Source organism: Hemicordylus capensis, chromosome 4 (assembly GCF_027244095.1).
Source record: "Hemicordylus capensis ecotype Gifberg chromosome 4, rHemCap1.1.pri, whole genome shotgun sequence".
Classification (NCBI taxonomy): Eukaryota; Metazoa; Chordata; class Lepidosauria; order Squamata; family Cordylidae; genus Hemicordylus; species Hemicordylus capensis.
The window spans coordinates 253,946,979-253,974,282 of NC_069660.1; the positions used below are offsets into that span (position 1 = coordinate 253,946,979).

Here is a 27,304-nt window from a genome sequence, read left to right on the forward strand (position 1 = left end):
AAGATGCTCAGTCTCGGCATATCATTACAGAGACTGAAGTAGGGCTCTGTGTGCGTTGCCAGGACTGCAGTAGTTCGTGGCCACCTTGGGTTCAGCGCTACGTGTGAAACTGTCCTTAGTCTAAATACTGTCCACTGTTTTTTTTTTAAAGTGTTGGAAAACTATCTGCACATACAGTGGAGATGTTTTATAATGTGTAAGGTGTACTACCCCAAGTTCTGTAGAACTTCATTTGCATATTGGAGCCCCTAACAGTACATCAGAACCATCGGATCATCGCAGATGTGTGCATTAGTTATTTGCATATTGCATTTTCCACTTTAATTTGTGGATGTGAGCCAGATGAAGCATAGCTCTTTTATGTCCCATTGATTTCAGTGGGAGTGTTAACCATATGCTCAACTCTTCAATAAGATTTAGCCTTCCTTTTAAGAGTGTGTGTGTGTGTGTGTGTGTGTGTGTGTGTGTGTGTGTGTGTAATGGATTTATGCATGGAAAAACTATATATATAATACACAAGTTTATAATAGATCATTACCTAAAACATCTGAATGTATTCTTTATTCCCCATATAGCTCTCTATCGCTTAATAGCACTTCCATTTATCCAAACCCGTCTAATTGAATTAATTAGGTTTTACCATAAGCTGTTCTCATAAAAGATGGTTGTAGATATTAGTATACCCATGTGAATGCTTCTGCCAATTTTGTAATCTGAAGAGAAGGAATCTTTAAAAGATTCCTACTGTAATAATAGTTACAGGCTGATTGATGACTTTCTGTAGGAGAAGAGAGAAGTGTGACTGTTGCACAACATAGCTCAAATGCTGTAGATACCAAAAGGCTGAGTGCTGATCCTTTCAGTTAATGATCTTGGAGAAGATGAATATGATGACCCATTGCATTAGCCATGGCTTTCATTTTCATTCCAGAACAATGATTATTACTCTGGGAACATTTCAGAGAGAAGAATGATGGGCAAAGTATGTACTGTACTCCGAACAAAAGACAATGAAGCAGAAACCTAATAAAAGTGTGTGAAGAGGCATAACTAAGGCCAGGGTAGTTACCTTTTCCCTCCACCTCAGCATATTTTAAATGCATACATGAAAGCTGAATGAAAACAAGCTCTCCATAGAACATGATGAAGCACATTCTTTTTTTGAGAGTTGGTTGTAGCATAGTGCTGTCACTGGCTTTCATTTTGTAAGGAAACATGCAAGCTAAAACCATCTTTCTAAGCTTGTGGAGCTCTTAGGTTTGAGCCAACCCGTCATGAGGTGAATTCAGCAAAAAGGCAACAGATGTTGGGGAGTGAAACAGAGTATGAGGCAACCCAGCTGGAGTTCAGTGGCAGATTTGATACCATTTCTTTTGGTCTGAATTAAGACCCACAGACAGTAATTATCTCCCATGTGGTGTCATGCAAACTGAGCACTAGCCTGATCCAGAATTCAGGCACACCCAGCCCTATCTATTTCCATGGACATCCCAATAGTGATTGAATCTCATTAATTTCAATTGATTGGCACACGTGTGTTTTATCTACTCTCGTGTGCTTTTAAACTTACCCTGCAGATCTGTTCCTTCCCCCTCACCCCCATGTAGTGCGTGATTGAATGTATTTTAAAAATGTAGGCTCACATTGGCATTCCAGACTTATTTAAGTGCAAACCAATTAAACCGTGTGTGTCAAAATGCTATTAGAGTTCCCCTATGCTATAAACTGCAGCCACTTATGACATGCCCCAAAGAACCCTGGGAATTGGAGTTTTGAGAGCATGATTAGTACCCTCACAGAGCTAATGCTCCCAGAATTCCTTGGGGCATGTCAAGCCAATTCAACCTGTTTCCAATCGATTTCTGTTTTCTAGTGTACGCATGCTATAATACATATCTGTCGTTCTATAAAATATTATTTTACATTATAAGCCTATTACATCAATTCTGGAAAAAACCACATTGAACTTCATGCTTTCCAGTGTCATAGTTTATTAATACAAAGGTAATACCGTATGCTTGATGTGATTAGAAAACCAGTCTCCATCACAGTTTTTAGAAAGCAAGTAAAATCTTGGCTTTTTACCCAGGCTTTTAAATGAGTGTTGTTTGCTGCTGCTTTGTATCTTATGGCTATACTGTACATATTTTTTAAACTTTTAATTAGATTTGTATTTTTATATGCCATTTTAATTCTTTTTGTGTAGTTCTTATGGTTTTATATTGTGTTAAATGTTTTGTAAACCGCCTTGAGATTATTTTAATGAAAGGCAGAATAAAAATTTAACAATAAATAAATAAACATACAAACAAACTATAATGGAAAAACAATTTTAAAATCCTAACAGTGACATTATGAATCAATAGCAAGATAAAATCTGACTCTTCGCACTTCTCTTCTCAGGCAGCTTTTGGCGTTGCTAAGGCTGGGCTTTTGAGATTATTTGTCCCAGCACTCTTTTTGCCAAGGGTGTGTGTGTGTGTGTGTGTGCGCGCGCGCGTGCCAACTCTCATCATTTTACATATAGACCACAGTTTCCATTTAATGAAGAAAATCATTTTCTTCCTCCCTTGCTGTGTGCAGCATAGCTTCTAGCTGTAAGAAGAGGTTTTGTTTCTAATGATGCTCATCATTACATGGCAGCTCATTGGAGAGAAGCTAGTGATGAAGAGTGAGGTTAGCTGTGGTCCTATTCTCATGTTGTACTAGCGGAAAGAGGATAAGATTGCCACTAAATTCCCTTTTACCAACACAGGATGAGCATATTTTATTGATTTATTTATATGAAATTTAACCAAATGTAACATTGATTTTTAATTTATATATTTAAATAAAGGAAGCCCTCCAATATTGCTGGGGTTACATTCCACAGATGTAAGTTAGGTTCCGCACAGGGGTGTAGCTATAATTGAGCGGATGGGTTCAAAGAACCTGGAGGCCCCAGCTCCACACACACCTACCCCTATTTTCTTCGTTATCTCCCTCACTCCAAGGGGCCACCGGGGAGAGGGGCAAACACGGGCCCCCTCTCCCCTAGCTACGCCCCTGGTTCTGCACTCAGGTGGTGCAAGTGGCATTTCCCAGCCACTGGTGCTGCCTCTTTAAGCCTCTCTGCATGCCAGCTGGGAAGTGGGGAGAGTAGCCATTTAAACTTTAAACCTCCCTGCTTTCGGTTGAGCCCATCACTCGGCCATTCACACTGCCTCTGTAAGCATCCTCACTTCCCTGCAAGTGGCCGAGTGCCTTTCCCACCACCTCATTAAGCATCCCCACTTCCCTGGTGGCAGGAGAGGCACCCAGCCATTCGTGCTGCCTCTAAGCATCCCCATTTCCCGCTGGCTGGGACATTTTAGTTATGGCAGTGGATAAATCCACAGATAACCGAAACTATCTCTCTCAGTAACTAAATTAGTATACAAGCAGGAGGCCCACAAATAAGTGAAACCACAGGAAATGAATCCATTAATATCGAGGGCCACTTGTGCATGTTTATTACTTTATTTTATAATTATTTATTAGGATATTATTATTCTGCCTTTCCACTTCCCAACAAGCACCCAACACAGCTTCCAGATTAAAAAGGTCGGCCACTGTAAAACAATAATTTTTAAAAAATAAAAATGAACAGAATGACAAGTAAACAAATAGTAATAGTAATAATAGTAATAAATAGATGGTAGTTAAATTAATGAACCACTTGTTCGGTTGCATGCCTGCAGGAACATCTTTAAGAGATGATGGAATAACATTAGGGAATGGTCCCAACAAATCTCCAAAGGCAGGGGGCACCACAACCTGGGTGCCACCGCAGAAAAGGCTCTGATGCACAAATCCCCCAAATGTGCTTCAGTTGGAGGCAAGACATGCTAAAGAGCCTCCCCAGCTGATCTTGAGCAGGGGAGCCTATCAGGATCATCATATCAAAGGAGGTGGTCTTTTAAGTAACCTGGTCTTAAGCCATGAAGGGCTCTAAAGGTAACAACCAGCACTTTTAATTGATCTGGAAACAAATCAGCAGCCAGTACCATTGGTGTAGTGAAGGAGCTGTCACTTGCTTCAGCAAACCATCTCTGGCCAGGACTTTTGCTGCAGTATTTTGAAACAGCTGGAGTTTCCAAATGGTTTTTAAAGACAGCTTCACATATAGCATGCTCCAGTAGTCTAATCTTAAAGTGACTAAGACGTGTGTCACCATGGCCTGATTCTCTTTCTCTAGGAATGTATGTCATTAGTGCACTGACCTATGCTGAGAAGTAATGCTCCTGTGCACAGCTGCCACCTGGGAATCCAGGAGCAAAAGTGGGTCAAGGAGCACTCCCAAACTGTGAACTTAGTTTTAAAAGGGGAGTGTAACCCCATCCAAAACAGACTGAATAGCTATTCTCTGTTCAGTAGTCCTAGGAGCACTTCTGTCCTGTCAGTATTGAGCTTCAGCTTGTTAGCCCACATCCAGATTCATTGATCTCAGATAATGATGGTTCACGACCTCTACCACCTCCCAATGAAACTGAAAGGAGAGAGAGATTTAAGCATCGGTATACTGGTGATGTACTTCAGGCCTTGTGATGATCTCCCCTTATGGCTTCTTGTGGATGTTAAACAGCATATGGGACAAGATGAATCTTCACAGGACACAAAAAGCTAAAGTTGTTACTGCTTAATGCCAGGCAGTTAGAAGACTTTGGCCATCCAGGATTTAACCCTGAATGAATATGCCAAACTGGCATGTATTACAGAAACCTGGTTGGATGATTTTGGAGGTCCCAATCTTTCCAAGCATTGTCCTCCCCATTTCAAGGTGAAACATTGACCAAAATTGGTGGAAAGGGTGGTGTTGTACTTCATCCAGCAGCATGGGAGTGACAAGGGATCTCACCCAGTGGAAGAAGTTGGGAGCAGTGGGCTGGAGCTTCAGTGGTAGGAGTCTGTGGAGCTGGAATGCAGAAGTTTGATATGGGTAAAGCGACCCTCAGGAGTAACCAAGGAGGTTAGCCTGAGCAGCCTCAGCAAGGCATCTAGAATCCAGAGGCTTGTGGTCAGAGTGTAGTCTCTGGGGTCCAGAAGCAGCAGCAAACAGAACTGTTCCAGCAGAGAGTGGCAAGCGCAAGGGGGCTTATGAAGGTGTTGACCTGCTGCTGCGTGTTGGCTTGTTATTTCTGGCAACTGAGCATGGGCTCCTACTTGCTCCTGAAGAGCCCCCTGCTCTCAAGGAGACCTTTTATTGGGAACCCTGGTGAAGCTGCCAGGCGAGTGCTTCTCCACCATTTCTGGAGCTCATTCCAAGTTCTTGGCCAGCAGTATGCTCCCGGGGTATGCACAAAACTGGCTTGGCTTGTTTGGTTTGAATTCGAACCCAATTTGAACCAGGGTGGATAGGCTCGGTTTTGGTTTTGCTCAACCCCCTCCCTTGGTTCAGTTCTAATTTGAACCAGTTCCAAAAGGTTCTACGTAGGGTATAATGGTGACTCAAACTGGCCCATTATTCCCTATGTGGAGTCACCTTAAGTGGTGGAGTCACCTTAAGTGGCGCAGCAGGAACATGCTTGACTAAGAAGCAGAAGGTTGCCAGTTTGAATCCCCACTGTTACTATATCAGGCAGCAGTGATATAGGAAGATGCTGAAAGGCAATGGTTAACCCCTCCTGTATTCTACCAAAGAAAACGGCAGGGCTCTGTGGGCACCAGGAGTTGAAATTGACTTAACGGCACACTTTACTTTAGAGTACATAGGGGCACAAAACCAGGGTGGGTGGTAGGCACCCATGGGTGCCAACTACCACAGAAACCTCAAAGCAATCTTCTGCAATTTTTAATGATTTTTTGACGATTTTTCTTTTTTTTTGCTCCCCCCCCTGAGAATAATGAGGATTTGATGATGCCCCATCTGCCCCCTTGAGGGGTGCCTGGGCACCAAAGTGGATTTGAGGGTAAGGCACACTGTGCCACAACTCCCACTGGAAGCCCCAAGCCAGTGGGATTCATGGTTTTCTTCTATAAATTTTAAAAGATTTTAGCCTGTTTCAATGCAATGAATATGAATTCCTCCCCCATTCAGAAAAAGAACAGTGTGTGACCTTAATTGCTGTGAACTCTGTGAATCCACCCTCTAGGGGGGCAGATGGGGCATCCTCAAATCCCCATTATTCCCTATGGGGAAAATGCAAACATGTAAAAATCTTCCCAAAAAATCATTTAAAATCACAGGAGTGTCTGATTGCTTTAGGGTTTCTGTGGTAGTTGGCACCCATGGGTGCCTATCACCTACCCCAGTTTTGTGCTCTGCATAGGGAATAATGGTCCCTAGGTGCTCTGCATAGGGAATAATGGGCCAGTTTGAATCCCCATTATACCCTATGTAGAACCTTTTTGAGCTGGTTCAAGTTGCCATGCAGTTCCTGTGGTAGCTGGCACCCATGGGTGCCTACCCACCCACCCGGTTTTGTGCCCCTAGCAGGCCACAAACAAACAGGCAATGACTCAACTAAAAAAGCACCAATCTGCAAACCAAAAAACAAGCACAGAGACAGACCTGCCAGGCCAGCACAACTGCAAAACTAAGGAAACCAAACCAAACATCAACTGCTACTGCTACTGCCACAAACAAACACCTAGCAAGACACATACTATGGCAAAAGGCAGCAAAACCAACCAGGCCCACAAACTGCAAAGAAAGAGGGCAGGTCAAAAACAAACCACATTGAATGAGAAATTAAAATACCTTGAAAACCTTGAAATTTTCTCTGCTCCTCTTTGTGCATGTGGTGTGCCTACAAGGAAAATCCACCTCAGATTGGCAGGTCCACACATCTGTTCTGGAGGCCACACAGGCCCCAGACACATGTTGTCACCAGATCACTGACTCGTCATTGGCGGTGCATGCGTTGGTGCGCGTGTGTGTGCTAGAACTAAACTGAAGAGAGAAAAGAAAAAGAAGGGCCTATATACACATTTCACAAATACATTATATACAACCAGTTATATATACACACATCCATCTATACAGCTATAATATATATATACATATTGCACTCAAATACATTATATACAAGTATACACACATGCATCTATACAGAACAGCTATACACACACCAATTATCTACACAAACCAAAGCTTCTAAAACACTATTTACACAAAAGAGACCTCCACGCATGCATGCACACGCACACACATCTGCACAACACTTCTACACAACAGCATCTAGTTCTACACATTCAAATATTCACATTTTTTCACATTTGCAGATTTACATTTTTACAAATCCACATTTTTACAGTCTCCGACCCCTCTCTGGGTCTTCCTCCACAGGCTCCTCCAGGTACTGGGCAATGCACTGCACAGTGTTGGTGGGCCTGGTAGGCCGAGCCTTCTGCAAACTGGGCAAGGCACCAAGGCACACCCGCTTAAACCACTGGGCTGATTTTAGTGGGAGGAACTGCCTGCTACATTGGCACCGCTGCCTCAGATGCCGCATTTGCTAGACTGGGAACAGGAAGGGGTGGGAGATGAAGGGCTGCCCGCACTACTGCTGCTAAGTGTGGGTTGTGCACGTTCGGGGTGCCACCATCACCACCCTCCTGGTCTCTGGTCCTCCTGACCACCTCCTCTCAAAATCTATCAACCAGGAGGTCCCTCCACCTAAGTCATCTACGCAAACAACATTTCCCCTGTTGGTCAGGTTGCAGACACAAGCCAGGACATATGCCTCTACCAACCAGCCTGTTGACAACCCCGGTCCTCAGCTGTCCAGCCAGTCCACGGCCCTCTGGTGTGGTCAGTGAGGTCCAGAGTTCACCCATCAGCTTTTCCAAGAGAATAGCTGCGGGCAGGGCCTGGCTCAGAGGAGTGGCATTGTCACACAGAGTCTTTGTTGCGTACAAGAAGAGCTCCAGTGCCGACACCACCTCGGACATGAGCCTCCACTCCAAATTGGAGAGGTCACACACACCCAAGCCCTCGGCAGGTCATCTAAGGTCACCTCCTGCTCCAACAGGGACTGGAACAAGAGAAATGTGGAGTTCCGCTGGGTATCTACATCTGTGGGGATGAGATGGTGAGGAAGGCCATGCTCACAGTGCCACTCATGGAGCAAGCACCTGGACTTCTCACTCCAGTGGAAGTAAGCTGCAATCTTGCGGGCCTTGTCCACAAGCACAGCCGTGGCAGCAACAGCACCCTGAAGTGGATGGCCCTGTTCCCTGGACGCCTTCACCTCAAGGCCAAGGGTATCCGTGACAGCCAGGTGGAGCGTGTTCACACACTCCAGCACTGACTCTACCGCTGTGGTGACATTGGAGCCATTGTCTGTTACAATGAAGCCCCCAGTGAGATGTAGCAACCCACTATCCACTCCTCAATTTAGCAGCCGAGTACAGCTGCCATCTCCTCCTTGGTGTGCTTGACATTTTATTTTATTTTATTTTATTTATATTTATATTCCACCCAAAAACTTGCATCTCTGGGTGATTTACAATTAAAGATCATTTAAAAGATCAAATCAATTAACAAATAAAATCATTAAAAACATTTAAAACCCAGTATTAAAAATTTTAAAACTATAAATCTAATTAAAAGCCTGGGTGAATGAAAAAGGTCTCCACATGCAAGAAAGCCCACCTGAGTTTAAATGTGGTGTGGGACACACTGGGGCCAGAGGGAGCACCACTGGAGGTCCCCTCTCTCTCTGGGCCCCACCAGTAAGCTGTCAGGGCCAGGAAAGCAGCATGCATTCCACTCACATTGTTCCAAAGATCAGTGTTGAGATGCACGCTGGTGCCAGCTGGCACTGCATGCAGCATAGCTGATACAAGCTCCCTGCATCTCACATACAGGGTGGGAACCAGGGTTCCAGCTGAACGTGGTTCTTGAAGGGATCTTGTAGCTGGGAGTGAGCATCTGGATAATCTGGCAGAAGCCAGGTTTCTCAACCACCTGAAAAGGTTGGTCATCTGTAGCCATTATCTCCCCTATGAGGCAGGCAATGAGACATGGGTCTACGTGACCAGCAGGGGCGTAGCTATAATTGAGCGAAAGGGTTCAAAGAACACAGGCCCCCAGCTCCTGAGGGCCCTCCAGCTCCACCCCTCCCTATTTTCTGCATTATCTCCCTCACTCTGGGGGGGCCACCAGAGAGAGTGCTGAACACGGGCCCCCTCTCCCCTAGCTATGCCCCTGGTGACCACGACACTTCCTGCCCAATGACTGTGTCCACCACTTGACCAGAAGCGTGCCCTGCTTTAAGGAAGCCTTTCCAGAGCCCTGGTTAGCACTAGTCACAGGCACACTAGGCATGCTAGTGCTGTCAGCGGAGTTAAGGAGATCTGGGTGATGCTATCACATGTGTCACCACATGGAGGTCACCCCCCGGTGCTTAGCATCCTTCCCCCAACTGACCTGTGCCCTGCAGTGAACAAAGCGAGCAACAGTTGGGTTATCTTGAGGGATTTCAAAATGTCGCCACACTATGCTGCTCTGAGTGACCTCAGATGTCCTTGATGCCTTCTAGGGCCTCTCTGGTGATGGCAGCTCTAGGGGGGCTGCTGGTGGTTGCCTGCCACCATCACCCACCCTCATTCCACCCTGCGCGTCGGAAGAAGTGCCTGGCTTTGGCTGAGGGGACGCCTCCACTGTGGCAACAGACTCTTCCTCCACAGATCCAGACTGGGAGGACCCAGAACTGGACTCCACCATGACTTGCGCATCATCAGGGTGGCCCTCACTGAGTGGCGAGAGGAACATGGCGGGGGCACAAGAGGGAGTCTGGCTGCATTGCCTGCTGTCAAGCCCCTGCCCTCCACCCCCACCACAGAAGCAGCTTCCCTGGCAGGAGAGCCCCCTGCACTGCCATGGGGTGGCAGCATGGGTGGTGCACCCGTCGATGGACCCGCTGGCTCAGTGGCAGCGGGCTCCTCCAGAGAAGAGAGCCTTTGTGCCAGCACCTCACCTGGGACAAAGAATTCGCCAGTGGGGACCTGTGGGACCCCATGCTGGCACCTTCTCTGCCCCACACCCTGGCCTCCCGCACCAGCTTGGGGACCCCTCCCACCTCTGCCTGCCACCCTGCTGCAAGCCTTGCTCTCCACACAGCATTCAGACATGACCCCTGTGGGTGTGGGCTTTAAAAAAAAAAAAAGAATTTTTTAAAAAAATATTTGGGGAGGGGGACAAATAACCCCTATCAGAAAAACACCCCTAAATTAAACCGTGCACCCGCCTACCCACCCACTCCACCCACAACCACACAATACAAATACAATGGAGGGCAGCCAAGGGAGACCTACAAAAACAAGAAACAATCTGTAAAGAAAAGCACAGAAAAAATACCACCCCCAACCCAGACAAGAAAAGAGGCCCTATTTAATGAAAACTAAGGACAAAGGGGGCACCAAAAGGAAACCACTTACCCCTCGTCCTGAAGAATATTCTGTCCCACACACACACTGGTCGGGCGGGGGGGGGACCTTACCTGACCAGTGCAGGCCAGCAGCACACTCAGCCAGGGTGGTGGGGGAGGGCAGAATGGGTGGCCTTCTGGCTACCCACCCAAACAAACAAATTAAAAGAAATACTGAATAAAATAAAATAAAAAGCTGATGGGGAAAATGTGCAGGGGAAATAGGTGAGAAAAAAGGGAGGAAAAGAAAGAGGACAGAGGGGAGGCAGCCACTGCACTGGAGTCTGGAGCAGGCAGTGTGCTAAGCACAGCAGGAAACAGGTTACAAAAGAAAAGCATCTGCTTCAGATAAAACAAGGAAACAAAACAAGGGATGTGGGCCCACCCCAGGTGGCAGAGTGGGCCCTGGTATTCCAGAAAGGTGGGGGGGACCATGGAATTGCCTTTCTCCTTCACCTGCTGGAGCAGTGCTAGGGCATAGGAATCCTCTGCTTGCTGGCGTCAAATTCCCCTCAAGTTCCTGCAAAATGGGCCAGCTTCAAGAGTGTTTTTGGAGTTTGGGTGCCTCACCCTTCTGGGTGCACTCTGGCTTCTGTGACAATGCTTCCACTAAGAGCTTCTGAGAGTAAGGGATGTATGCAAAAACAACAAAGACCATTGAATTTGGCATTGTGTGAACCAGCATGCCATCTAGAGATGCTCCAGGTTGTGGTGGTCAGTGCAGACCTCCACCAGGAGCTGGGCCTCCTTGAGATGATGTCTCCATGCCTTAAAGGCTGCTTTAATGGCCAGTAGTTCCTTTTCCCAGATGGTGTGATTTTTCTCGAGGGGTGTCAACTTGTAGGAGCAGTAGACACAGGTGAGCGCTACCTTATTGCCTTGTTGACGTTGCAGTAAGTAGATAGATAGATAGAATGGCTCCCTGTACCCAAAAGGACTCACAATTGAGAGCATGGTGGTGATCCAGCTCTAGGGATTCTTGGATGAAAATGGTGATCTAGATCCATTTCATTCTGGCTTCTTCCCTGGTTTCAAGTCAGAAGCTGCTTGGTCAGCCTGATTGATTGCCTTTACCAGGAACTGGATAGAGGGAGTATATCTCTATTGGTTGTGCTAGACCTCTCATTAGCATTCAATACCATCAACTGAGCCAGAATGATCACCCACACAATCAAAAGCTGAGATAGGACAGCACGGGTTTCTGTCCTACCTCTGTTTAAGCCTGGGTACAAAAACTAGGCTACTCAGTTAGGCAGGCACTGGGTAGATGAGGTTCCCATGGCTCCAGAAGAGCCTCTGTACCCTCTGATTAACCCTCCCCACAAATGGCTGGTCATGAGAACGACCTCAGAATCTCGGTAATATTGACAACAAAACTGTATGGTGGGTTAGTGTTATTATTCCCCATGTTGAAGAGGGAGGACTAAAAAGAATGGTTTTTGTCTAACATCATCTAAAGAGTTCTCAGCTAAGGTGAAATTTGAATCCAGTGACTTCACAATATCTTAGTCACTGTATTATACCCACCCATATTTCTATACAGCATTCACTGTATGATTAGGTTTATGTTATTTTAAAAAGCAGAAAAGAGAGTTAATCTTCTTTAAATAATATGCATTTACAGTCTTAATGGCATGACTAACCTGTCTTTCAGCAACCACAGCAGCAGCAACAGCAAAGAGGTGCTCCAGATATATCATTTTCTATAGATGCAAATAAGCAGCAAAGACAGCTTATTGCAGAACTTGAAAATAAGAATAGGTAAGATTCTTCTATATTACAACTTGCAACCATGCTAAATTTATGCCTGTGTGGAAAGCGGGACATATTGACAAATGGTATCAAGGCAGAGCTCACAAAAATGGTGCTGAATCAGTGATGAAGGAATCTTTAGATACTATATAGGGCATGACAATACAGTGTGGCTGCTATTATTTATTTTTGTTGTTTGCCACATCATCATCACAGGAGTTAAAGTTTCAATTTCAGCTTGCTCAGATTGCCCCATTGAGGTGTCCTATATAACAAATACGATGAATATTTATATACCACTTTTCAACAAAAAGTTCCAAAGTGGTTTACATTGATATAAATAAAATGGCTCCCTGTCCCCAAAGGGCTCACAATCTAAAAAAGAAACACAAGACAGACACCAGCAACAGCCACTGAAGGGATGCTGTGCGGGGGATGGATAAGGTGTCCCTACATACAAATTTGATTCAAATCAGTTAGGTGGTTCACAATTTAGCCCAGTTGTGCCTCAAACATTAACGCGCCTGCCATCTTGGTGGATGAAATCATAACTACACTATTGAGGTGTCCCTATATATTACTCACTACAACTGTGCCAAATTTAGTTCAGACCGGTTAGGCAGTCCACAAGTTAGCCCACTTGCACTTCAAACATTCATGTATCCACCATCTTGAATCAAAGTCGATGACATCATTACAAACAATGCCACTTTGGTGTTCCTGTGTGTCCCTACAGCTGTAGCAAATATGGTTCAAATCGATTAGATGGTCCACAAGTTAGGCCTCTTGTGCCTCAAACATTAACACATCCGTTATCTTGAATTGGGATGGAGGACATAATCACAAACTATGCCATAGAAGTGTCCCTTTGTGTCACTCACTACAATGGCACCAAATTTGGTCCAGATCAGTTAGGCAGTACACAAGTTAGCCCACTTGCACCTTAAATGGTCATGCAAGCACCATCTTTAATTGAGGTGAATGACATCACAAATTACTCTGTTGTGGTGTCCCTCTGAGTCCCTATAATTGTTCCAAATCTGGTTCAAATTGGTTAAGCGGTTCACAAGTTAGCCCACTTGTACCTCAAATATTCATGCATCTACCATCTTGGCCACATTACAAACTACGCCGTTGAGGTATCCTTCTGTGTCCCTACAGCTGTAGCAAATTTGGTTCAAATCGGTTAGGCTGTTCACAAGTTAGCCCACAAGTTAGCGTCCACCATCTTGAATTGGGGTGGATTACATCATCACAAACTGCTGTTGAGGTGTCGCTGTGTGTCCCTACAATTGTCCCCAATTTGGTTCATATTGGTCCAGGCACTGCGAAATTGATAGGGGGGACACACACAGAATGCCAGGTGATCTCATAAGCTTACCTTCCTTAAGAAAAGTAAGTTAAAAAGTAGTGAATGAAATCAAGATATTTGGGCAAAGAAGCAATGGTTGCTTCTTTTTGCAAATATAAATGCCAGCAGTTGTTTTAATCTTACTGATGAGTAAGTAAGCTCTGCCCATGGCAGCCGCAGTTCACATGCCCAGCAACTCCACATTGCTCATCAGTGGGGAAGGTGAGCTTCTGCTGCCTTCCCTGCCGCCCGCCCTCAAGCCCTGTCACTTGATCGTGAGAATGGACTCACTCTCTAGCAGATTACAGTTTTCAAAGGAAAGCAGCCATTCCTTGAGGTCATTCACACAATCAAAAACTGTGTTCTACCCAGGTTTGGAAGCTGTGTGTATTCCAAATATTCAGTTGTGTGGAAGCAAGGTAGGAGGAAAACTTGGGTAGCCTTTCCTCTTACCTTGCTTCCGCACAACTGAAAATTGGGAGCGCACACAGCTCCCAAACCTGGGTAGAACACAGTTTTTGATTGTGTGAATGACCTCCTTCTTTGTTCCAGAATATCTTAAAAGCAGGAAGAGACTTTTCACTGGGCACAAGTTAACCTCATTAGGCTGCAAAGAACTTCCTGAATTACCATTTTAAGACTGTAACGTATTGCACACTGAGTCAATCTCTTTACCAGCAACATCTTTTCCCCACCCCCTCATTTTTCCCCTATCAAGCCTGAGGAAGAGTTCTTCAAACCTTAAAAGCGAGGCCATTGCTGTGTGATTTTTGAGTTGATCCTGATAAAAGTATTGTGTTGCTGTTCCTGTTTCATTTGTTTTGGTAATAGATCAACACAGCTGCCTGCATTTTTTCCTTCTAAGATGGAAAAAGCAAAAGCGAGATTTCAAAATAGTTGTCTCAACACTCTGCTCTCCCCTCCCCAAATGCCTAGTCTCCACATTTTCTCATTCACTCCCTTGGTGTTTCCTTTGCTTTCTCCCACACTGATTGATTCCCCATCATCCTAGTCCCTGCCTGTGCCTCAATTCACCTGTTACAGCCAAATGTATGTAAATTAAGCAAATCTGCATGCTCTTCTGAGTGTAAACAGTGCTTCTAGTTGCAGTATATGGACTATCAGTTGGAATGTTGTATTAGTTGGAAGCAGAGTGTTTTGGCAGAAGCTCCTTACACTGCATCAAGTGCCACTCCTGAACGAACACACACACACACACACACACGATTTAAATAATGCCTTTTGTGGAGGGCTCAGAAGGTTGCTTTCAGAAGGAAAGTCTCGGAAGCCCAGCTGCATGTGTGAAGTTCCCATATGACCCCAGGATTCCAAGCTTTTGCCCTTACTCCTCTTGAATTTAGGCTCTATTCTATGCTCTAGCTTAGAGCTATGTATACAACTTTTGTTCAGTAAAAATATACTGACCCTTGATGCCTCTTTTTCTTTTCCACTGTAAGAGAAATCTTACAAGAGATTCACAGGCTGAGACTTGAACATGAGCAAGCATCTCAGCCCACCCCAGAGAAGGCAGCGCAGAATCCTACTCTATTGGCAGAACTCCGGCTCCTTAGGTAAGGAAGTGTCATTATTTTGACAATGAAGACTGTCCAGTTTGGCCCAAGCAAAGCTTCCTATTTACTTTCTTCATAGGAAGCTGCCTTATACTGAGTCAGACCATTGGTCCATCCAGCTCAGTATTGTCTGCACTGACTGGCAGCAGCTCTTCTACGTTTCAGGCAGGAGTTTCTCCCAGCTCTCCTGGAGATGCCAGGAAGTTAACCTGGGATCTTCTGCATGAAAGCATGTAGATACTCTTCCACTGAGCTACAGCCCCATCACCTAAGGGGAATATCTTACAGCTCCCACATCTAGTCATCCATCCAGAAGTAAACCAAGGCAGAGCCTGCTTAGCAAAGGGCACAATTCATGCTCGCTACCACAAGACCAGCTCTCCTTCCAAAAAATATGATATTCTATTTATGTTTAAATGTAAATATATGAATTCACTAGTAGGAGTGAGATTTGCTTGTTAATATTAACATGAATATTAACAAATAATTAGTTTTAATTAGATGAAACACACATTCATCACAGTGGCCATGTAAAACTAACTTTCCTGGTTGTGTTACCTGATGGCCTCACACAGCACCCACAGGAAATGATATGGCATCTAGTAGATCAAGGCAGGTTGGAGCTTCAGGCCCTTAGATGGCTCTGAGAGCTTGATAGGAGGGAGTCCCAATTCCAACTGAGCCTTTGTATGTCTCCTTGAATAAGTGCAGCTTAGGAGGGACCATCTCTGGGGGCTTGGGATCCTGGAGCTCCTGGCTGCCCAGTTCATGCTTGCCATTGGGGCCTGGGTTCTGTACCCGAAAAGCTGGTACAGGTGGCCCTCGTCACCCACAGTTCCATCAACTGCCGTTTTGGATGTCCATGGACAGATCTTAGAGACCTGGTTTCTTTATCCGCAGTGCAAAAATAGGCTAAAATGCACCTATTTGCCATTGTGAGGTGGCTGGAAATGACGCAGGTGTCACTTCCAGCCACCATTTTAGAGCACTGAGCCATTTTGAGGCTCTTCCTTAAAAAAATAATCCACTGAAAATTTGGCTGATTTGGGGGTTTTCAGGGGCATTTCTGGAGCCCTGTAGTCCCGGAGAGTAAGGTACTGTGCAGTTCTATTCTTATTTCTCCCCACTTCCCATGTTTTAGGCATTTTTAGGCTTTTTTTCTGTTCAGAACCTAACCTTAGAATTCCCATAGAGTTAAAGTTTTGTTATTCACGGTTTCCGTATTCATGCCTATAGGCAAAAATGTAATCCCCGCTAATAATGACAGCCACCGGTATTGGTGATATGGATTTGACTGGCTCCTCCCCCTCCAATTCCAGGCGGTTACACAATGTTAGGGCCAGGCCCATTTTGTGAGTAAGCCCAAAGAAGGAGGCAGGTGAAGACATAATTGCATGCATATTACTTGATTCAGCAGCATATTGTCTCATAAAATCTAGAAATATTTTTCATATTTCTGTAGGAAAGAGAAATTTTTACCAATACATTAATACAGACCACAGCTATTCAATTCTTTTCTGTCGATTTCCCATAAACCACTTTGACTTAATGATACCAGCTGTCATTGGCCTACAAGATCCCCTTCAACTGTATGATTCTAAACCCCTATGACTTCTGTACCAAAAAATTCACATGCTCAAAGGACCTTTGGAATCAAGGTTCAAAGAAGAGGTAACAATTTGCTTTTCAGATAGCTGTACTGTAGAGTTATTCTGGCCTATCCCCTCCCCACAATAGTCATTGTATTATTTGGCTTTATATTCCACTTTACTTGGAGGACTCAAGGTGGCCAAAAATAATTTCCTAGTGTATATATCCCTTAAAGGAGTCAGATTTTTTTTTTTAAGGCCACATAAATGAACCCAGAAACAGATTGGGGAGAAGAGGGCAACAGGTTGAAAGGCAGAATTTTAAAGAACTGAACATAGCAAAATAAAGCCTTCCCATATGAAGAGAATAATTAATTCCTCTGATTGTGATGAGGAGTAGAATCATCCTTCTCTTTTTGAATCTGTAAAAACCCTTTCTCTGCTCTGAGCCTTCTAGACTAGTATGTGATACAAATCTAATTTGCAAGCCCAAAGTAAATTGCTAGAAGCTTGCATCCCCTGCTCACTCCTCCAGTTATTTATTTGCTAAAGGAGTTACCAAAGAAAACTGTCCATCTGACTATCAAAAATACCTGGCAGTAATAGCCAATTTGATCTCAATAGAACTAGAAACTAAATGACATCAGAATGAATATATTGTGCAAGACACTGTTATTTCACAACCCTTCTTGGAGATCATACCTAATATCTGTTTTAATCATGCTTAGAAGACTGCTTCATTTGACAGTCCAAGATTATTTTATTGCTTTAAAATGTCCAGTGATTGTGCAGGCATTTTTACTCAGTTTTGGGTTGTTGTTTTTAACACAATTCACAAATTAAAAACATAACAGCTTGATTCAAATTTCCTAGCATTGAATATCCCTAGGGAGCTTTGTCAACTGAGATCTTTCCTGTTTTAATTTGCATTGTCAGGACGCAATATCTATCTGACTTTGCATGTGTTCAGAATAATAATTGCCAATTAACAGTTAAAAGGGCTTATTTAAATCCTTATGCAGCACTTGCAAAATAGCAAAAGGAAAGCAAGCATGAAAATGTTAAACTTAAATTAGAAAATAGAAGTACAGGCTACACATGATGTTCCTTGGGTACTACATACAGCTTGTAGGCTATTGCTAATGCAACAAACCAGTATGCTCCCAGATTCTCTAATATACTGTACATGTGTTCTTGCCCACAAAGGCTTCATTATTCATTTCAGTAGAGGGGCAGGTCTATCTGCACAAAGGAATGTATGCACAGAGCTGATCTGTCTATTGAGGTCAATGAGGAAGCTCACTCTGGGCAAAGACATCTCTTCATGTGCCACTGCACATGATTATATAGGGCCACTGGCAAATCTGTAAGTGGGGAACATGTCAGCAAAATGTCAGCAACTGAGAGCATGCACCCATAGCAGCTGTGACATCTGAACCCATCCAAGTCCGGTTTCCAAGATTCTCCACCCAACATTCTCCCAACTTCCGCCCAACTTCTGTAACCTGTATTTAAAGTTGGGCAGAGAATGTCAGGAGAATGTCAGCTGGAGAGTGTGGGAAGTTGGCTTGGGTGGGTTTGGATGTCATGGCTGCCGGAAGTGTGTGCTTTTAGTTGCTGACATGCCTGAAGAGGAACTCGTACATCTCCCTTTGAGGGATGTGTGAACTGTCTGCATGTGTAAGCTTCAGATGGGAAGATGGGCAGTTCCACTACAAATATTACAGCATGTGCAAGTCATTCACACATCCCCTGTATTTTGTAATGTACAATATGATTGTCTGTGATTAGCACTCCACTGACTGGGATCTTTTTCCAAATAAAAGCGAGTATCTCTTTAACATATACTGAAAAATTGAACTTCGACACTGAACAAGTATTATGTTTCAAACTGTATCAACGTTTTCTCTATCATTTTGTTTAGCTGTTCATTAATATAATATTTGGTTTGCTACTTGTTACCATCTCATTTATTTCCATAACCCCTCTTTATTTTTGTTTTTCATTGTTTTGAATAGGAGACCAAACTGCGAAGGCAAGAATCTTCAGCAGCAGTTTTGGGGGGTTCAGAGCTTTTTCAGTTGCCTATAGACACTAATGGAGTAGGAAAGTGCACAAAATGGATTTTGCGTTTTGTTTCAAGCACAAAACAAAACACAAAATGTTCAAAATGTTTCAATCTTGAAATGGGCTATTTCGAGTGTTCCAAGCTTGAAACAAAATTCCCTTAAAATAAAGGGCCTTTTTAGAGCTCGAAACAAAATGACACGTTCAAATCAAGAAGTTTCAAGTGTTTCGAGCACCATTTGGGCGGACTGTTTTTCTAGGGAGAGATGGTCTACTGACTGGAGTGGGCGAATAGACCAGGCCTCCACTCTGTACTTAGTGCGTTGGCCTATCCTGTGAGGTGAACATAGGAAACTGCCATATACTGAGTCAGACCATTGGTCCATCTAGCTCAGTATTGTCTTCACAGACTGGCAGCGGCTTCTCCAAGGTTGCAGGCAGGAATCTCTCTCAGCCCTATCTTGGAGATGTTGCCAAGGAGGGAACTTGAAACCTTCTGCTCTTCCCAGAGCAGCGGCTCCATCCCCTGAGGGGAATATCTTGCAGTGCTCACACATCAAGTCTCCCATTCATATGCAACCAGGGCAGACCCTGCTTAGCTATGGGGACAAGTCATGCTTGCTACCACAAGACCAGCTCTCCTCTCCGAGACCAGCTCTGCTCTCCAAGACCAGCTCTCCTCTCCCGTGGAGAGGTGGATAGTGGAGGCTGGGTCTACCCACCAACCCCAATAGGTAGACCATCTCTTCTTGGAAAAACAGCACTCCAAAATAGAGTCATTTGTTTTGAGCTCGAAAGAGGCTCTTTTTTAAAAGGGTGTTATGTTTCTAGCTCAGAGCACTCGAAACAGCTCATTTCGAGCTCGAAGCATTTTGCACATCCCTAGTAAAGTGTCTGTGAGTCTTTTTCTCCAGAGACCTCAGTAAAGGAGGGGTTCACTCAGTAGCACCAGCCATCTGCCAGCCTTTATTTATCCTCCTCTGTCTCCTCAGAGCATGGTCTAAGGGCTCACAATTACAGATGTGCGAACCAGTTTGATATTGAACCGGTTAACACTCAAACCAGGCCGGTTTGGATGCTAGGCCTCAAACTCGACCAGACCCTGGTCCAAGGTTGAACTGAACCTCTTGGGCTGGTTCTGGCCCGGTTCAATGGTGGGGGTGGGTGGGTGCTAAAATACTGTAGTAATGAATTACCACCACTGCCAACTGCAGTGGCCTTGGGGGATGCTGCAGTGGCTGTGGGGAGGTCTCTGGGCCCTCCCCCTTCCCCCTGCCATCTTCCTCTAGAACCTCCTGAGGCCAGTTCAGCCCATTTTGGGGCCAGTTTGGTCCGTTTCGGGGCTGGTTCAGCCCTCTGCGCACACACGCCTGCCATATCGCCACGCATGCACACAGGCCATTTGTATAACCATGCAATAGCTGCCGCATGCACAGAGGGCCGAAACAGCCCCAGGAGACTCGAGGGAGGCCAGCAGGGGAGGGGGAGCCACAGCTGACTGCAATGTAATTCATTATTTTATAGTATTTTAACACCCCTCACTACCCTCAAACCAGACCAAAACTGGCTTGAATTCAAGCCAGGCCCCCCACTCAAGGGGGCAAAACGAAACGTGCCCAGTCCAGCATTTGAACCAAACCAGGCAAACCGGTTTTGTGCACATCCCTACTTACAATGCAGCCACCTTGCTGAATCAAAGTATGTGTAGTTAGTGCCTAGAAGGAAAACACATTGGGCATGAGGGAGCTGGTCTTGCAGTAGTAAGCATGAACTGTCCCCTTTGCTATACAGATTTCATCTTGGTTTTCATTTGGATGGGTGACTACATGTGAGCACTTTCCTCTGTAAGATATTCACCTTAGGTGATGGGGCCATAGCTCAGTGGTAGAACATCTGATGCTTGCATGCAGGAAGTCCCAGGTTCAAACCCTGACATCTCCAAGAAGGGCTGGGAAGGACTCCTGCCTGAAGCCTTGGAGAGCTGCTGCCAGTCAGCATAGACAGCACTAAGCTTGATGGACCGATGGACTGAATTATTATTATTATTATTATTATTATTATTATTATTATTATTATTATTTCAATTTCTATACCGCCCTTCCAAAAATAGCTCAAGGCGGTTTACACAGAGAAATAATAAATAAATAAGATGGCTCCCTGTCCCCAAAGGGCTCATACTCTAAAACGAAACATAAGATAGACACCAGCAACAGTCACTGGAAGTACTGTGCTGGGGGTGGCAGAGGGGCTGCAGGTGGGTTTCCCCGATCTCTACCTGTCATCAAGAATGGGGGTATACCGGAGGTCAGGGTTCCCAACAAGTCTATGGGTAGTTTAATTACCCTGCACACCAGAAAATGGAATAAAAGCCAACCCCCCACAAGGGACCTTCTTGCCCCAAGAGTCCCTGAGGATGGGCTTTTGCTTCCCATCAGCTGTTTTACTGAATGCTGGGTGTTTAAATCCTCCCCAAACTGTATGAGTTTCTAATGAATAATAAATGGGTTACAACTGAGGAACCCATTCATTATTTATTGAGAGCTCTGGTCATTCATTTCAGAACAAATGAAAAATGAATCAAATAGGCTCCATTTGGTTCATTTTTTCAGTTGTTACAAAATGAATGCACTCTTCTACTAAACAGATGCTTTTCCATCTCTGGTCCATCTGGTCCAGTGGCCTTCTGGTGATCTAGGATAGGGATTCTCAATGTTGGGCCCCCAGATGTTATTGGCGTTCAACTCTCATAATCCTCAGCCCCAATGGCCTTTGGTTGGGGATTATGGAAGTTGAAGTCCAATAACATCTGGGGACCCAACGTTGAGAATCCCTGATCTAAGAAGTGATTCTGCCACAGAAGGTGACAATTTATCTGCTGCAGAATTTATCTGCTGACAATTTATCTGCTGCAGACTTAGCTCCTGGTCTTCACAGTCCACACTGGCACCCTTGGGCAGTCTAGAGAGCAGAACTGATGCAATATTATTTATTTATTAAAAAAATTCTACTCCCCTTTTCTGTCATGTAGATCCATAAGGCAACAATAAAAACATCATCAATGACAACTAAAACAATCAAAGCCCATTTTAAAAAGCTAAACATAATAGTTTCATTCACGACACAGACACACCCAAACCCATAAAATATTTTTTACATGGAAAACATAAATATCACATAGAACCCATATGCAGGTTGTCATGGATGATGATTGTATTGCATATGCAGGTTTTTCTTTGCATGCACACATACTGGAAAACTGTCAAATATCTGCTCTAATCTTAAATGAAATCGAATTATATTATTATTATTATTATTATTATTATTATTATTAAATGCTTATTTCTTAGACAGAGGAAGGATGAACTGGAACAGAGGATGTCTGCTCTTCAGGAAAGCCGGAGAGAGCTCATGGTTCAATTAGAAGGCCTCATGAAATTGCTCAAGGTAATATATTCCAATTTCTTATTTTAAAAAAACTGGAATAGAAGAATGGTTTATAGTGGAATGGAAAATTAAAAAACAATCAAACGGAAGGGGGAGGAAAGGAAAGAGTGCTATTGTTTTTATCCTCAGTCTGCTAAGTTTATCCCGTTTTATTTATTTTATTTATTTTTACATTTATATCCCGCTCTTCCTCCAAGGAGCCCAGAGCGATGTACTACATACTTGAGTTTCTCCTCACAACAACCCAGTGAAGTAGGCTAGGCTGAGAGAGAAGTGACTGGCCTAGAGTCACCCAGCAAGTATCATGGCTGAATGAGGATTTGAACTCGGGTCTCCCCGGTCCTAGTCCAGCACTCTAACCACTACATCATGCTGGCTGTAACAAACATCCATAGATGTTTGTTGTGGGAAATGGACCCTCACTTCTTTCAATAATCACTTATTGTTGTTTCCCAGTTTAATAACATGTACTTGTACTGTCCTTACAATCCTTGCAGTCTACAGCATCACAATTCTTTCCACAACAGCACCAGTAATGGAGACTGCATCTAAATGTCCCTGCCCCTATATTGCCTTTAGACAGCTAGTTGTTGTACTCCATTCTATACATCAGCACAAATGATGATTGATGTGCAAAAAAAACCACACCTTTGACAACAGAATAATGATGTTTGGGGACGACGACGCTTCTGGTTCTTTGGAACTTCGTGTTTGTATAATATTCAGTCCTGGTATAAACTGAAGTAATCTTATGGAGCTTAACTGAGATGCATTTGATTATAACGGGCTAAATTTCCCCCACTTTCATTTTCTGTACTTACCTTTGTTTAACAAGGTGCCTTTTTGATACAGTCTTTGCACAGTAGAACAAGACAAAACCGCTGTTAAACCAGTTCCATTGTTCCTAATACATTAAGAGCCAGCAATATAAGTTTCAGAAAATTCAGAGCAGCCCCCCTTTGAATTTGGGTGCATTATGTAGCCTAAAGGTCTGGTGTTATATAATTCCACCTATGTGCTCTGTAAATACAATAAGAATATCAAAGTATGAGTCCTGCTGGGTCAGACTATCCTGTCTCGCAGTCTGTTTCCAACATTGGCCAGTCAATTGCTCTAGAACGTCACAAGCGGGTCATAAAGGCAAAAGCCTTCCCCATTGTTTGCTGCCCAGCAACTGTTAGTCAGAGGTATACTGCCCTGAGGTCGAGGAATTAATCTTACAGGGCGGATCATACATAACACAGAACCTACCTGCAAAGTCAGTAACCAACTTGTCCATGACCATCTGAACTTATACCAAGGCAGGAACTTGAGGTTCACTTGGAGCATCAAATCTAGATGTGTGACTAAGATTTCAGCTGGTCTTGTAGTAGCAAGAATTAATTTTCCCCTTTGCTAAGCAGGGTCCACCCTGGCTGCATTTGAATGGGAGACTACATGCCTGTGCACTGTAAGATATTCCCCTTAGGGGATGGAGCCATTCTGGGAAGAGCATCTGCATGCTTGCATGCAGAAGGTTCCAAGTTCCCTCCCTGGCACCTCCAAGATAGGGCTGAGAGAGACTCCTGCCTGCAACCTTGGAGCAGCTGCTGCCAGTCTGTGTAGACAATATTGAGCTAGATGGACCAATGGTCTGACTCAGTATATGGCAGCTTCCCATGATCCTATGAAGTTGGCTTGCCAAACCAAGTCCTGCTTGCCCTGAGGTGCACGCTATATCTCAACCCACGCTCTTCATGAACTTTTGGTTCATTCCAGGTGAGCCAGCTCCCTTTGCAATTGGGACCAACACCTGTAAAACAGATGAGGTAGGGAAGACTTGCCAGTTGAAAGGCAGCACAAGTCGGACTGTGATAGCATCCAGGGCCTAGCTGGGGGTTCCAGGCAGGAGAAGATGATGATGATGATGATGATGATGATGATGAATTCGATTTCTATACCGCCCTTCCAAAAATGGCTCAGGGCGGTTTACAAAGACAAATAAAACCAATAAGATGGCTCCCTGTCCCCAAAGGGCTCACATTCTAAAAAAAAAAACCACATAGGACACACACCAGCAACAGTCACTGGAAGTACTGTGCTGGGGGTGGATAGGGCCAGTTACTCTCCCCCTGCTAAATAAAGAGAATCACCGTGGTAAAAGGTGCCTCTTTGCCCAGTTAGCAGGGGTTAGCAGAGATGTTCCTTTGGCTCAAGTTGGCTACTTTCAGAAAACTGAATTATATGATCATCTGCAGTGTCAACTTCAGATTCCCTCCATATCTTGGGCTGGGGAAAACTCAGGTTCCCCACTATGTGTGAATCCAGCCACAGACTGTAGAAGGCTTGGACATCTCCATAGCTTCAGTCCTCTTCTCCTTTTCACCGTAAACCCGGATTTATCTAACTCACAATGGTCCAATCTTTCTTTAGGAAGAAGAACTGAAGCAGGGAGTAAGTTATTTTCCCTGTAGATGTCACTAACTCTCAAGGAGTGCTCCTGTGATCCAAATGTGTGCTGTATACTACATCTGCTTGAAATGCGTGTTCATGCACTGGATCGATAAATAACTCTACCTTGCACGCCTTTAACCTTTTATCTGAGGAGTTAAAGTACTTTACACAGCCAGCTAATTAAGATTTATAGTTCTCTGGAGAGATCAGTAATAAATGTAAGGGATCTCCTTGGCTTGCTACTGATATACAGTCACCTTTGGTACAAAGAACAGTAACTCTTTAACACTGTGCAGCACAGACTATAGAAGTGTGTGAACATGAGCAGCTCCTTGCTAACTTGAAAATGGAATGATAATTCAGGTAAGTGAAATGCAGTTAGCTGAGCAGAATGTTTTTTTGCGGAGTATTCATCTTGAAACTTCTGCTTATTAAAAATAAAAATAACCACTTACTGTTCTTAAGGTGTTAGGGAGTGGCTCACCATTATGGATCCAGATTAACAAGTCAGTAAAATAATGTTGTAATCTTTTTCTGTTGCAACAACATTTTTCTAAGGCTGCAATTGTGTGTCCATCTGGAAACACTGGAGTCAATTGGATAATGCAGCTTGAACTATTAAAGGGTAGCATTCCCACTTTATTAGGAAGTGCTGTGGAGGACTTTTCATTATAATAAAACAAAGTTTAGTTTCTTAGTTCAACAGAGGCCAACAAGATGTGGCTGTCTGGTGTCACTGAAGCCAAAAAGAAGCCCTTACATTGCCCTCTCTCTGAATGCATGGAAAGAGGGAACCCAACACTGTTCCTTAGGCAGCCGGTTCAGTGTTCCTTGTCTTGCCACACTGCATGGCAAGACCTTTCACCCCAATCCAGCTTTAGTTAATCATTTTTCAACATAATTTGATGCAGCAGTAATGCAGTGCTGATCAGGTCTGGCCCTACCATGACTATGGGCCAGTTCCTAGGGGCAGCATGGCAGCCCACCCAGCATTTCTGCCATGCATGGCCTGCAGAGGAAGGAAGTGAAATGGCACCACGGTGTGAAATTTCCTCTTCCCTTTCTAACAGAAAAGAAAAGAAGGGGAGAGATTTAAAAGAAGGAAGGAATTAGGAGTGTGATTTTAATAGAAAAGAAACAGGGAAAAAGGAACCCCTTTTGGTACTTCAAGCAGCAAAATATCATGGGCCAGCAGATGTGATGGCATCTGCATGTGGGTATGCCTCCAAATAAGGATGTCATCTATTTGTACTTCATGACCATCAGTGGGATTCTCCCATTTTAGCCTACTACTATTACTTACGTACATTGTTATAAACAGCAAAGATTTGTAAATGTATCACAGATATTTTTGTAGTCTGTGAACTGGGTAAGTGTCCACTGTCTGAAGTATGATATTCTCATTTCTTATTATTATATTACTACAAAGAGGCTTCTTTTCAGAAAAATAAAAATACTATTTTGGTTTGCGAAACATCTACATTGATTACTAGTCAGATAATTTTGTATTAGGAGTTACCCCTAGGTTTCAGCAGAGGGCGCTACATACCAAAGACTAACTAAAACCAGATTTCGATTTAAGTACAGGGCGTTTTCCACATAGCAGGCTTTACCGGGAGTTTACTGTTTACTCGAAGTTGTCCCAAAAACCCCAATGCAAAAAGTGGATTATTTTCCCCTGGATCAGGCTACACTCAATGATCGGGCTACACTCGGGCTACACAATGAAAAACCCGAATTATGTGTGAAGTTCTCAGGGGCTTCAGGGCAAATCTGGCCAATATGTAAATGCACACCCTCCATTCTGGGCTAAAATGCAAGCTAAAAGCCCTGTGTGAAAAATGCCCTGGCAAAGGGGGAGTTCTTTGCAAGGTAAATCTAAGCTCACCACACTTCATATATGTACTATCAGCAAGAAGGTAATGTAGAATTCTCATAAAAGATATCTATCCTATAGCAGTCAAAAAGATGAAGAATTATTTCAGAACATAACAGCCGTATGAACTTCATGAAACTGCCCTATTAAATCAACTTACCATTTGTGTTGGATTTTTCTAAGGACCTTAAACAGCTCACCTGCTTCTCCCTCAAAAATTGTGTGAGCCAAGTAGCTATTTGGGCTATTGAGCTATTTGGGCATTGGGTCTCTAGTCATTATAAGCAGTGGGACTGCCAAGTAGGGATAGGATGAAGATCTATCTTAGCACCCAAGCCACCAGAATTCAAATTTATTTACCATTTATATATGACTTTATTTGGAATAAAAATATTTACTCACTAGAAAATCCATACCAAAATCCTCGGTGGCAGTATATAGATAATGTGTGTAGGGGGTGGCAGCAAAGGTATATGGAAATTGGTGAATTTTGGAAATTGCCTCAACACTAGAGATGATCATCTATCATCTGAGATGAATTACAAGTTGAAAATCCTGAATTGTATGTTTTGGTTTTTAAAAATCATCACTACAGTATATTTAAAAAAAACCTATGGCTAAAAACACATATTTACAGACAGAAACACAATGGGCAGGTTCTCATGATCAGGTGATGCTAAGTATGCCACTGAATGTCGGGAAGTGGAGGCACACACGCTCCCATGAAAACTGGTAAAGTGATGGTGTGCCAGCTCCAATGTTGACTGGTGCCACGTCACGCCAGACATTCAACCAGGGTCTGCAATCTAAGATCTGATCTACTGTGCCAG

The 27,304-nt window shown here is 43.9% G+C and overlaps 1 protein-coding gene across 42 annotated transcripts in view; it reads left to right on the plus strand.

Moving 5' to 3' along the window:
• DTNA (dystrobrevin alpha) overlaps window positions 1-27,304 on the plus strand; it is a 323,001-nt gene that overhangs the window by 273,407 nt on the left and 22,290 nt on the right. For 31 of the 42 annotated variants that reach the window (XM_053243044.1, XM_053243041.1, XM_053243043.1 and 28 more), the window contains 4 exons: window positions 12,046-12,152; window positions 14,952-15,065; window positions 22,069-22,165; window positions 24,578-24,598. In XM_053243044.1, coding sequence (XP_053099019.1) covers window positions 12,046-12,152; window positions 14,952-15,065; window positions 22,069-22,165; window positions 24,578-24,598 — 339 coding nt within the window. Of the gene's footprint in view, window positions 1-931; window positions 2,314-12,045; window positions 12,153-14,951; window positions 15,066-22,068; window positions 22,166-24,577; window positions 24,599-27,304 lie in introns of those variants that run through there. The other 11 variants (XM_053243042.1, XM_053243088.1, XM_053243052.1 and 8 more) reach the window with 4 other exon arrangements.